The 13,760-nt window shown below is 36.4% G+C and overlaps 2 protein-coding genes across 8 annotated transcripts in view; one reads left to right on the plus strand and one right to left on the minus strand.

The window, feature by feature from the left end:
* Nucleotides 1–4,047, plus strand: part of LOC126370563 (endophilin-A) — an 83,209-nt gene extending 79,162 nt beyond the window's left edge. For all 7 annotated transcript variants that reach the window (XM_050015483.1, XM_050015481.1, XM_050015485.1 and 4 more), the window contains one exon: nucleotides 780–4,047. In XM_050015483.1, coding sequence (XP_049871440.1) covers nucleotides 780–905 — 126 coding nt within the window. In that variant the 3' untranslated portion in view covers nucleotides 906–4,047. The remainder of the gene's footprint in view (nucleotides 1–779) is intronic.
* Nucleotides 4,048–6,015: 1,968 nt separating this feature from the next.
* Nucleotides 6,016–8,999, minus strand: LOC126370531 (polyubiquitin-C-like). The gene is made up of 2 exons (XM_050015419.1): nucleotides 8,856–8,999; nucleotides 6,016–8,658 (listed from the first exon to the last, which is right to left on the minus strand). The coding sequence occupies exon 2, from the start codon at nucleotides 8,648–8,650 to the stop codon at nucleotides 6,137–6,139; it is 2,514 nt and encodes an 837-aa protein (XP_049871376.1). The 5' UTR covers nucleotides 8,651–8,658; nucleotides 8,856–8,999; the 3' UTR covers nucleotides 6,016–6,136.
* Between the last annotated feature and the right edge of the window lie 4,761 nt (nucleotides 9,000–13,760).

Raw genomic sequence — 13,760 nt, forward strand, 5'->3', positions numbered from 1 at the left:
CAGCCAACTTACGAATGTAGTCCTAGCCCAAGGGCAACCTACACTACCTTTTGCAAAACTCGATCTCCACTCGAGAACCCATCTACCCCAACGTATTATGCTTCATTAAATATCATTCATCATCTAAATTCTAATAATAGAGCCTAGTTGGAAGAACGCTTGCCTCTCACTTTGAGGTCGCAGGTTCGAATCCAGCACAGGTCTACCAATGATCGTCGACTTTGTTTTCGAATTCTTGTTTGGCTCATAAAAATTATCACGTGCTCAGCGGTGAAGGAAAAATATCCAATTGGAAAAATGCAAGTGGACGACATATGGAAATTATAACTGGATATTTGCAAAAAGACAAAAGATATTTAAGATATTCACGGTAATGATATTGACTCCCGGACCCAATGTTCAAAAATGACCCCTAACTGTATTGAAGTTTCCGAAAAAAGTATCTCATTTGACTAGGTTGTCGTCTAGCCTTTTATTGCCACAGTTGAAATGTAGTCCTAGCACGTATCTATGTTATCCACTATCCAGGGTGTTCGAAAACTTTGAGGGATGATTCAGACCATGATTCTGAGTTGATATCAAGTGGAATTTTCCATCGCAAATGTATGGAACTGAAAATGATTTATAAAAAACATAAAAATTTTCATGAATTTTGTGACGGAAAATTCAGCTTGATATTAACTCAGAATCATGGTCTGAATCATCCCCCTCAGCATTCGTTACGATGTCACTAACACCCTGTATTTTCACGTTATCCATGTAATTATTCTTTGTTCCAGGAAAACGACGTGATCACGCTGATCAGCAAAGTGGACGACAACTGGTTCGAAGGCTCTGTCAACGGCAAGACGGGCTATTTCCCCATCAGCTATGTGCAGGTGACAGTGCCACTGCCCAACATGTAAGCCTCCTTCACTGTCCTGTCAATACAACTTTGTTAAGGAGCAGGAGAAAGGCAAATGGACACGTATTACGCATTCGGACGACTTTTTTAAAAATTTTACGTAATTTCGTCAAAGAACACTTTGGCGATCGAAACAATCAGTCTAAAGTAGACAATTAATGCCAAAATTTGCGCCACCGAAATTACATAAAAATCTTTCAAAAATTCTCCCATCCAGTGAAACCTATCTGTGCAATATTCCGATTATTTCAAAACATTTATTTTTATTTATCTCGTTCTAAATTGAATTGTTATTTTAGATAACACGCATTTATCTTTTTAATTTTCCACCAACATATTTACCTAAGTTTAATTATCCTAATTAATAATAACTGACTGATAAAGTTGTTTTTATAGTTATTGTTTGATCTGTCTGTATGATAGACGCGTGATTACAAAGTCCATTTGCCGTCACAAGATGTTCAATCGACAGTACGTTACCAACCGAGCTGAGAATGGATTTTACAACTTTTTCGGATATCGGAACTAGTGATTGGCCTTAACAAACGTTGTATTGCATAAACATTGTTATTTATGTCTCGTTACGCAGTATTACGTAGAGGATTTGTATAATTTGAGTCTGTAACTGTGTCAAAAGCTCAATGTTATAGTTACGAAGTTTTACCCTCATACTCATTTGATCAATTAACTGGTCTTATTATAATACCTAATCCGATTTATAAAAGTAATTTTAACGTGTCTTCCGATTATTTAAATTGCTTTTCAATGTATGTAAAATTAATTTCGAATTTATTGTTTGCATTTACAATTCAATTGAGGGAGGACATATTCATAGAATAATGTTGGAATCATTGCTATAATGTTGCCATTTTAATTGATGACTTATTTATAATATTCTTGTATGTTTATGATAATGAATTGACAAGTTAGGTGCAAAGAGTTATTTTATTTGTAACTTTTTATTAGTTTTATATGACCCAAGTCGAATATGGTTATACCTCGTTATGTTAGGTGAGGTGGTAGGAGAGGGTAAGTCTTTAAAATCTGTCAACTACTGTCCTTGTAAAGATAAAACTTTACAGGATTCTTAAAAAATATTCCATGTAAAACTTTTGGAACATGCTTCTGTTAGAGAACAAAGGGATTAAAAAGGACACACATCGAAGCAATTCATCTATAAAGCAATATTGCAATTTGACATTTGCGCGTATAAAAGTGCGTAATGCAAACAAATGTCAAATAGCGAGCGTTATTGTTTTCTAAATTAATTGCTTCGATGTGGCCTTTTTAACCCCCAAAAATACACACAAAGACACCTAGATGCCCACCAGATTGAGGTTCATAGTGTAGAGAGGGTAGTCGTACCACTGAGAACACCAGCTTAGGAGACGAGTGGCAGTACCGTCACATCGTGTGAGTGTATGTGAGAGGAGGCTAAACGCCTCGAGGCAGCATCAATTCTGAGGGGTGATATTTTATAGTAATTCCTGTACATTTGTTGATATTATTGTGGATCTATTTTTGTAGATGCGCTTTTCTCTGTATAGGTTCCCCCTTGCTGTTTAATTAGTTGAAGTTTCCTTGTTTCGTGCCCTTCGGTTGAATGCACAGGATATAAACGTTTTTAGGATTATCATGTAACTAGTTAACATATGAGATTAGATTTTATAGTTATATCTTTGCGAGTAATTATTTATCTAAATGGAGAAATGTATACAATGTAACGTATATTATACACATGATAAGAGAAGTGATGGATTTATGTAAGAATTGTTGAAATCTTGCCAGGAATCCGTGGCGTTTCGATGTTCGATGTGTTATTGGCATATTATAATAATAAATAATACTATAATGTCATTGTGATAACGTTAGATATCATGCTGTTGGTGCAGTGTCCTATACCATGCGTTTATATTTAAGTTTACTTTTTATATTTTTTTATTCTAATTCTTTTTACTCGTCATTATGTTATTTATGTGCATAATATTTTAGTCAAAATAAACGCTATTCTTCTTTATAAATTACAATACATAATTGATACCAAAAATATTTCAATTTAGTGAATTTATTACATGGCCTCTCAATAGTGTTATTAAATGTATTTTAAATGCACTTACTTATGAACTTAAGGTCTTACATATTTCACTTTGTCCAATATTGATGTTGCAGTAATGTCGAACATTATTTCTAAATCGTTATTGTCGTAAACTAAAACTGACCCCATTGTATCACTTTTCTGGCATACAAAAGACAATACCTAGATCTAATGTTAGTTGTATGTAAGTTCATAAATAATTGTTCTATCTTCAAGTGTCTCTTAATGTAAGTATTTTGAGTAAATAATGCATTCGTCAGTGTTATGAGGATGTTTCAATGTTTAATGTGCGATGCTCCGATGCGGAATGTAACCCACGTGAGCGGACCGAGCATCCATCACTATTCTATTTCTCAATAATACTTCACGCAATCTTCTCTGTCATTTCGGGGAGTGAATGCGATCTGTTGTTGTAATGTAAGATTCTACAGAATTGGAATAAAGTGTAAATGATAAATGAGAGGACCTATTTTATAGTTGCCCTTTACTGTGTTGGTTCTGTGTCGCTTTACAACATGCCTGCGGAGTGACGCACTCGGGGAACGATAGTTGTTGATAAAATAAGGTCGTTGTGACTTGTGACCGTTCCAAAATATAAGCAGACGGTCGATCGCACGAGACGCGATGTCGGGACAAAGAGAGTTGAATGAAACACGAGTCATTGCTCTGCGTATTATAGAACCAGTGTCTACATATAAATAAAGCGGGCATGCTAATCGCCACAAATAGACTACAAACTGCGAACTTGTTTTGAATAAAACGAGTATGAAAAACAAAACAAACCGTCGTCATATCTGCTGTTTATCAACAACCACCATTCCTCATAAATCTATTCTCTAAAGAATGGGACATAAATATTTTGCTATCGTCGCGAGATTGTCTGTTATGATGTAATATTCTCGTTCATGTTACTGTAATCTTAATACTGTAATTTGATAGATTAAAACTTGAAGAGATGTAATACAAATATTATTGATTTGTATTAAAATTTATCCCGAAACTTATTGCTCGTTTTCGCCTCCTAATAAAATGTTAACAATTAAAACTAGAGTTTGTTTTATTTATCGTTTCCATCGAATTGATTCTAGAATATCTACCTGGTTATTTGATCATGTAGTCACGCACGAGGTATAACAGACGCGTGTAAGTTAGTAAGCTTACTTTATTCGCTAAGGTTTCATATGTAGGTACCTACATGACCATGAATGCTAACAAGATTACCAATCAATAGCTGCGTACCTACAAACATACGTCGTCGATACTCGTGTCATGCTTACGGTCTTATCTAACTACATAACATAATGAGGTAATGTTTATTAACAGAATAGACTATTCTTCTATTCAATAGAGGAACTATACAGGGTGTTAGTGACATCGTAACGAAAGCTTTGAGGAATGATTCAGACCGTGATTCTGAGTTGATATCAAATGGAATTTTACCTCGCCAAAGTATGGAACTGAACATAATTAAAATAAACACTAAAATTTTCATTAATTTTCTGACAGGAAATTCCGCCTGATATCAACTGAGAATTATGGTCTTGAATCCATGAATCGTCCACCATAGTATTTGTTACGTGGTCAATAACACCCATAGGTACGTACTTGTATGGCTACCTGTAGATACGTACTTGTACGGGGTACAAGTAGCATTGTAACGAATACTGAGGGGGATGATTTAGCTCCTTATTCTGAGTTAATATCAAGTGAAATTTTCCATCGCAAAAGTATAGAATCGAAAATAATTAAAAAAAATAGGTATTCGCGTCGGAAAAAGCCACTTGATATTAACTCAGAATTACGGTCTGAATCATCCCCCTCAGTATTTGTTACTAGTAACCACCCTGTATAGGTATGTAAACAAAGACATGGTTCGAGTGCGTCGTAATGAAATGAAGGAGGAATTTAGATCTATTGAACTTTACGCCAGACTCCCTGATAAAGATAAATGCAAACAACGTAAATTGCTACCTATATTTTATCATTTTACCTACGCATTAACAGTTATATTTACTTACAGCATTTACGAACGTAGTTTCGAGAACTGCGTATTTCCTCAATCCAACAACTGTATTTGCGGCCAAGACCTACTTTTAGCATAATGTCTGCTTGGTAATGAAAAGCGGCGAATAATAAACTGTCTTAAACATTTAATTTCCGTGTAGGTACCCTACATTTATACCTATTACTCTATAGGTATAATGTTTTATTATAACTTTCATATTTCTTTGTAGAATTTTATGTAGGTTTGAATTCCTCGAACTAAAAAGTCTAACGATTAGAAATGGGAAGGTATTATCTGGATTCTAAGGTCGCGGATTCGAATCCCTCTGGCCTTTGCTCTGTAGGCTGGGCATAATCTACTGTAAGTATGTAATTTACATTTACCTACTATTGTTATATAAATCTTCCTTGAAAATGACATTTGGCAGATCTTTAGCTTACTACGTATCCTACGTACATGTAATATTATTGGTATTTACGCACTACTGCCCACTTCGTGAAGAGCGGTGACCGCAATTCATTAGCCTCGTGTTAGATTTATTTTTGTCGGTTGTCAAGTATGAACAACCGTAGTAGGTAGGTACCTACCTAATTTCAATAGTACGGCGATATTAACGCACCTACGCTCCTGCTGGTTCGGTTGGTGCGTTGAATCGTGCTTGCCAAACAGGAAGAAAAGAAGCCACTGCAAGTTTACGAATGTGTTGTAAATATCCAGATAGATCCCTCCTTGCTGCTTTATCATCCAGAGGTATTTTTACTTCGCCATGTCGTGGCTTACAAAAAGACGAATATTGTGATTTTTTATGTATGTCTACGTATGTTACTTTCAAGGGTTTCTGGCATCTTACGAGACCCATTTCCCTAGCGTTATCCCGTTTTCAAGACTACTTATAATTTAGATGTTATTGAAAACCTTGTGTATTCAAAGAATGCGTTTGGAAAAAAATAGTATGTCTCGTATTCCAAATTATGATTTAAAAGTGGGATATTTCTGAAGAAAAACAAAAAATAATCAAGCAAATTGTTTATTTAATATCGCAATTGGAATGATTACACTTGAATGAGATTACAAATTTCGACTACATTGTTTTTTTAAATTCTGAATGTTGAAGAAACATTATTGGTTGCGCTTAGTTGCCACCACGAAGACGGAGAACCAGATGCAAGGTCGACTCCTTCTGGATGTTATAGTCCGAGAGAGTGCGTCCGTCTTCCAGTTGCTTTCCGGCGAAAATCAATCTCTGCTGGTCGGGTGGGATACCTTCCTTGTCCTGAATTTTAGCTTTAACATTTTCGATAGTATCAGAAGGTTCCACTTCCAGAGTAATGGTTTTTCCGGTCAGGGTTTTCACAAAAATCTGCATGCCTCCTCTAAGACGTAGAACTAAATGCAATGTCGATTCCTTTTGGATATTGTAGTCGGATAAAGTACGGCCATCCTCCAGCTGTTTACCAGCGAAGATCAAACGCTGCTGATCTGGGGGAATGCCTTCCTTATCTTGGATTTTGGCCTTCACATTTTCAATGGTATCAGAAGCTTCCACCTCTAGTGTGATGGTCTTACCAGTCAAGGTTTTAACGAAAATCTGCATACCACCACGCAGACGCAAGACCAAGTGAAGGGTAGACTCTTTTTGAATGTTGTAGTCCGAGAGAGTACGCCCATCCTCAAGCTGCTTCCCGGCGAAGATCAGTCGCTGCTGGTCTGGAGGGATACCCTCCTTATCTTGGATCTTGGCCTTCACATTTTCAATAGTATCAGAAGCTTCCACTTCTAGTGTGATGGTCTTACCAGTCAAGGTTTTTACGAAAATCTGCATACCACCACGCAGACGCAAGACCAAATGAAGGGTAGATTCTTTCTGGATGTTGTAGTCTGAGAGAGTACGCCCATCCTCGAGCTGCTTGCCGGCGAAGATCAGTCGCTGCTGGTCTGGAGGGATACCCTCCTTATCTTGGATCTTGGCCTTCACATTTTCAATGGTATCTGAAGCTTCCACCTCTAGTGTGATGGTCTTACCAGTCAAGGTTTTTACGAAAATCTGCATACCACCACGCAGACGTAAGACCAAGTGAAGGGTAGATTCTTTTTGGATGTTGTAATCCGAGAGAGTGCGTCCATCCTCAAGCTGTTTACCGGCGAAGATCAATCGCTGCTGGTCTGGGGGAATACCTTCCTTATCTTGGATCTTGGCCTTCACATTTTCGATGGTGTCAGAGGGCTCAACTTCAAGTGTAATGGTCTTGCCTGTGAGAGTCTTAACAAAGATCTGCATACCACCACGCAGGCGCAAGACCAAATGAAGAGTCGACTCCTTCTGGATATTATAGTCTGAGAGAGTGCGTCCGTCCTCTAATTGCTTACCAGCGAAAATTAGTCGCTGTTGATCTGGAGGAATGCCTTCCTTATCTTGAATCTTGGCTTTTACATTTTCGATGGTGTCAGAGGGCTCCACCTCAAGAGTGATTGTTTTGCCTGTCAGAGTTTTAACGAAGATCTGCATACCACCACGCAGACGCAAGACCAAGTGAAGAGTGGACTCTTTCTGAATGTTATAGTCAGACAATGTGCGACCATCCTCCAGCTGTTTACCAGCAAAAATCAGTCTCTGTTGGTCTGGTGGAATGCCCTCCTTATCTTGAATTTTGGCCTTCACATTTTCGATGGTGTCAGAAGGCTCCACCTCCAATGTGATAGTCTTGCCAGTGAGGGTTTTCACAAAGATCTGCATACCACCACGTAGACGAAGCACAAGATGGAGAGTGGACTCTTTCTGGATATTGTAGTCAGACAATGTGCGACCATCTTCCAGCTGCTTACCGGCGAAGATCAATCGCTGTTGGTCTGGCGGAATGCCTTCCTTATCTTGGATCTTTGCCTTCACATTTTCTATGGTGTCAGAGGGCTCCACTTCAAGTGTAATAGTCTTGCCCGTCAGAGTTTTAACAAAGATTTGCATGCCACCACGCAGACGCAAGACTAAGTGAAGAGTGGATTCCTTCTGGATATTATAGTCTGAGAGGGTGCGACCATCCTCTAGCTGTTTACCAGCGAAGATCAGTCGCTGTTGGTCTGGGGGAATGCCTTCCTTATCTTGGATCTTTGCTTTCACATTTTCAATTGTGTCAGATGGCTCCACCTCCAATGTGATAGTCTTGCCTGTAAGGGTCTTTACAAAGATCTGCATACCACCACGCAGACGAAGTACAAGATGGAGGGTAGATTCTTTCTGGATATTGTAGTCAGACAATGTGCGACCATCTTCCAACTGCTTGCCGGCAAAGATCAAACGCTGCTGGTCTGGGGGAATACCTTCCTTATCTTGGATCTTGGCCTTCACATTTTCGATGGTGTCAGAGGGCTCGACCTCGAGCGTGATAGTTTTGCCCGTCAGAGTTTTGACGAAGATCTGCATACCACCACGGAGACGCAGCACCAAGTGAAGAGTGGACTCCTTCTGAATATTGTAATCTGACAAAGTGCGACCGTCCTCTAACTGTTTTCCAGCAAAGATTAAACGCTGCTGATCTGGTGGAATACCTTCCTTGTCTTGGATCTTTGCTTTTACGTTTTCAATTGTATCAGACGGTTCGACTTCCAAGGTAATGGTCTTACCAGTCAAGGTTTTCACGAAAATCTGCATTTTGTTATCTGTAACAACGGAGCTAGGTGTAAATTATAATGAAACTGCGGATTTAGTTGTCTGATGAAACTATTTTGCAATAATCTGGAAGACAAAGAACAAAGAAAAATCTCGATCACAAAATGGCGTCATGTGTGACAAGATCAATAATCGAAGAGGTTTTATACAGTGAAGTCTGAATTTTACGACAGAAAGAGATGCTTACCAAATTGATTCCTTACACGAACAATAAACGCACAGTATTTGGGAAATTAGTAATATTCTTAGAAAATAACACTAACAAATAAAGCTACGATGCACTTTTCAAGACGATTGCGAATCAAATAATGAAAAAAAAGAAAATATCAATGCTTATATAGTTTTCTGTGGGAATTTTTCAAATGGTAACTTTTATAATTTTCGGAGTTGTAGCAAATTTTGTAATTGTCTTTGGATTTCAAGTTTATAATTTTGAAACCTCTTTATTTACTTATATTAATTAGAAATAATCACGGTGATTATTTTGTCGGGTTAATGAACTTGTGGAATATCGGAATTTTTTGATTGATACTTTCTAAAATGTATATTTTTGTCTAGTTTTTAATGTTCTTTCAAGGAATGTAATATTGTTGTCTATGACTCGATTACGATATTGTTTTGTATTTTGTGGTCGCAACACTGTAGTAGCCAGCTGTCATTTCAAAACATTTTTTTTTTTTAAAAAACGCGGGAACCTTGAAACAGAGCGGGAGTGAAATTTTTTTCAAATATTTTAAATTGTCTCAATAGTTGTTTCTGTGGTTAAAAACCCTTATTTTCTGATGAGATTGTTACGATGGGTAGGGCTAAAAGAAAAAAATTAAAGGACCCTGACAAAAAGGGTACATCCGAAGCTGAATCGGAAGTTTCTTCGGACGCTTCTGAAGATCACGATGAAGATCCAGCTCTGAAGTACAAGCCATATTTCGTGACTGATTATGGCCGTAGATATCCGGAGGATTCAGGACTTACTGATTTTGTAGTTTTTATAGAATCTGCTGATGAAAAACATCCAATAAGCATGCGGGACATGATGTCCCTATCATCCAACATGAAGCGTTTTAATAAAGGCGTCAAATTCCTGAAAGCCATGAACAAATATAAAATAGGTGTTCATTTTGAAAAGGCCGCTCTAGCTAATGCGTTTTTGAATAATAAAACGTTTATGACTCAGTACAGATTTAAAGCTTCCATACCTGCCTCAGGGTCTGAAGTAACCGGCGTTATACGTAATGTTCCACAAAACTTGTCAAATAACAAAATTTTTACATTGATGTCCAGTTACAGAAAGATTGTCTGTGTGAAGAGGATTATGAGAAAAGAGAGGAACGAGACTTCATACAAACTTGTACCAACGGGCACAGTAACTATAACATTCGCTTCAATGAACCTACCGGACTACGTGGACCTGCACGGCTGGAGATTTCCAATCTATCCGTACGTACCTCCTGTTAAACAATGCTACCACTGTATGAGATTTGGGCATCTTGCCAAATACTGCAAAAACACAACACCAGTTTGCTCTATATGCACAGAAAGTCACTCTTATAAAGAATGCTCAACTGCCGTCAGTGAAGCAAAATGCATTCACTGCAAAGGTAACCACCTTAGTATATCAAGCAAATGCCCAATTAAACAACAAAAAATTAAAGAGAACCAAAACAATATAAACAAAAGGTCCTTTGCTGAATTGTTTAATGAGAAGTCGTTTCCTTCACTAGGGAATAAAGCTAGACCTATATCATCTTCAGAACAATTGATATCTTTGCTCAACTCAGATGATATATTGAATGTGTTATTGAACTCTATAGTTAAAATAATTGCATTAAATAAAACACAAGACAAGTCTATCTCCTCTGAATTTATTAAAACTGTCTTAATGGATACTATCCATAAAAAGTAATTCATTACAACTTTTTCCTTTTTTTTTTGTTTTCATGGATCAGTTGCGAATAGTACAATGGAATGCTCAGAGTTTAAATAGTAACAAATTTCACTTTACACAGTTTTTATATGATAATAATATCCATATTGCTCTTATCAGTGAAACTTGGTTAAAAGCTACACAATGTTTTAAAATAAATGGTTATAACATAATTAGATTGGATTCAGGCAATAATCACAATGGTGTTGCTATACTTATTAACAATCAGCTACATTATCAGCATATAAGTACTACATATGATGATTCTAATCAAAATATAGCATTACGTTTATATTTTGGCTCTAAACAAATTACTTTTCTTAGTTATTATAGTCCTCCTAATTCTCCAAATTTCACAAAAACTTCACTCAATGCTCTTTTTAACAGTCTTCCAGAACCAGTATTTATTGCTGGTGATTTTAATGCGCACCATTCTGTTTGGGGTTGTTCTTCTGTTGATAACAGAGGTGATATTCTTCTTAAATGTATAGATGATAATAATTTAGTACTGCTAAATGATGGCAGATTAACTACTGTAGGATCTAACATATGGCGGCAAAATGCTCTTGATCTGACTCTGGTTTCCCCCTCCCTGGCTGCTGCCTGCGAGTGGGGTGTTCATGACGATGCGTTGGGTAGTTATCATTTTCCTGTAATTACAAAAATTTCCTTTAGTAGTGTTGGGGAGCATTTCCCTTCATCTACATCTCTTATTAATTATCGCTTGATAGACTGGACTAAGTATACTAAGAATATTAATGATTTATTGCTGAATTTTCAATTTGATTACACCAATCCCTTGCAGGCTTATGATCAACTTGTTAATTTAATACATTTGGCTATACAATTATCTCTTCCTAATATAAAAAAGTCTTCTAATAATATGGCTTCTAACACAAGATCTCATAAGAAAAGATCTTTACCCTGGTGGAATGATAATTGCAATACAGCTGTAACTGTTTGTAAAAATGCATACTTGGTTTTTAAAAATAATCCAACAGAGTCAAATTATATTGAATTTAAAAAGCAGCAAGCTCGTAAGAAACTTATTATTAAAACTGAAAGAAGGTTAAGCTGGGAAAGACTCTGTGAAACTTTTAATAGATTAACTCCACTATCTAGAATTTGGTACTATATTAGAAAATTTAACAAGTCATTTATTTCTAACAGTAGGTCACAAGTTGTTTTAGACTGGGTTCATGACTTTTTGACAAAGTATACTCCTGACACAGTTGAACAACCATTGTCTTCTTCACATACTGTCACAAGTACTAAGTATGAATTTTTGACTAAAGACTTTACCCTGTCTGAATTAAACTCTGCAATATTCTCACGTAAAGACACTGCATGTGGTTTGGATAATATTAAATACAAGACATTAAAAATGATGAGCTATGACAGTCGCATAATTGTATTGGGTATTTATAATACTTTATGGCAGAACTCTATTATTCCTGTTGATTGGAAAATTGATCTTATTATTCCCCTTTTAAAGCCAAATAAACAACCTGAAGTAGCAGGGTCATATCGGCCAATTACTTTAACTTCTTGCATGGGAAAGATATTTGAACAATTACTTAAGCAGCGCTTAGAATTTTACATTGAAAATAATAGTTTATTACCTTCAAACCAGTTCGGGTTTCGACGTGGGAAGTCAGCCAGGGAGAGTATAGCACATCTTCATCTAGATATTTTTAATTCTATTCGTAATCATCAAGTGCTTGTGGCTGTTTTTGTAGACATTGTTGGAGCATTTAACAATGTTAACCATCACATTCTTGCACAGGAGCTGAGATTCCTGAATTTTCCTGAAAAAATAATATTTTGGATTTTTAATTTTTTACATAGTAGAAAAGTATTTGTTAGAGTTAATCATAATTGTGGCCTAATAGGGCCTAGACTCAGCCATAAAGGTGTATGCCAGGGTGGCATTTTAAGTCCTTTATTATTTGCCCTTTATATACATAGATTAAATTCAATTTTGGGTTCTGAAGTATTAAACCTACAGTATGCTGATGATCTAGTTGTTTATGCCTCTGGAGCTAATGTTGCTAATATTGTACAGTCTTTAAACAATGCTTTACTTAAATTACATGAGTACTTTTCATACTTGAATTTAGAATTAAGCACTGACAAGAGTAAAGTTGTAATTTTTAATAGAATTCGGCCTTTTAATGTGAAATTATTTTATAACAATCAATTATTGCCAATTGATACTACTGTTAGATTCTTAGGTGTTATATTTGTAAATAACTTGTCTTGGACAAAATATGTAAATTCCATTGTAGATCGTGCTACAAAATCTTTTAATACCTTAAAAGCCTTGGCTGGTACAAGCTGGGGTGCTGATCCAAAGATATTACTGATGCTTTATAAGTCTCTGGTGAGAAGCCACTTTGAGTATGCTTTCTTGTGTTATGCTGAAAACAAAAAATTAGTTAATAAATTAGAAATTTTACAAAATAAAAATCTTCGCACAGTCACTGGTGCTATGAGAACAACACCCATTGTTTCTTTACAAGGAGAATGTCAGATGCCTCCTCTCTTACTCAGATTTAAATATTTAAAATTTCGTTTTCTTTTAAAACTGTCCTCTCAACATAATCATCCTCTTATGAATAAATTATCAACATATTTTCATCTTTTGTCACCTTTGAGTGATACTGCCCCTTATATACTTCACGACTTCTCAGAGATTCTTCAATTTAATCAGCAGTATCACATTTATAAAAGTGTGTATACATGGCCTTGCTATAGTGGAAGTTTTGAGAGCAAATATAGTGGTATGAATATTGTTATCAACCGTGACCTACAAACGAAGGAAGAAGTGTATGAACTGATAGCAAATTATCCTGATTATCACAGTATCTATACCGATGGCTCCAAATGTGAAGACAAGGTGTCAAGCGCTTTTTATGTATCTCATAGCAAGTCAGGAAATGGAATTGTATTACCTGGACACACTAGTATTTTTACAGCGGAATGCATGGCGATTGTTTTGGCTCTTCAGTTTATTGAACAGAACTCAAATTTGATCAGGTGCAGGTGGCTAATAATATCTGACAGCATGAGTGCTTTATCCTCCCTTCAATCCGACGTCTTAAATACTTCTGCTAACTACATTCAATACGAAATTAAAGCTTTGTACTGGAAATTGAAAGAAAATCA

This window comes from Pectinophora gossypiella, chromosome 11 (assembly GCF_024362695.1).
Source record: "Pectinophora gossypiella chromosome 11, ilPecGoss1.1, whole genome shotgun sequence".
NCBI lineage: Eukaryota > Metazoa > Arthropoda > Insecta > Lepidoptera > Gelechiidae > Pectinophora > Pectinophora gossypiella.

Coding starts and splice junctions, on each gene's coding strand:
- LOC126370531 (XM_050015419.1), bottom strand. CDS start 8,650: ATGCAGATTTTCGTGAAAACCTTGACTGGTAAGACCATTACCTTGGAA.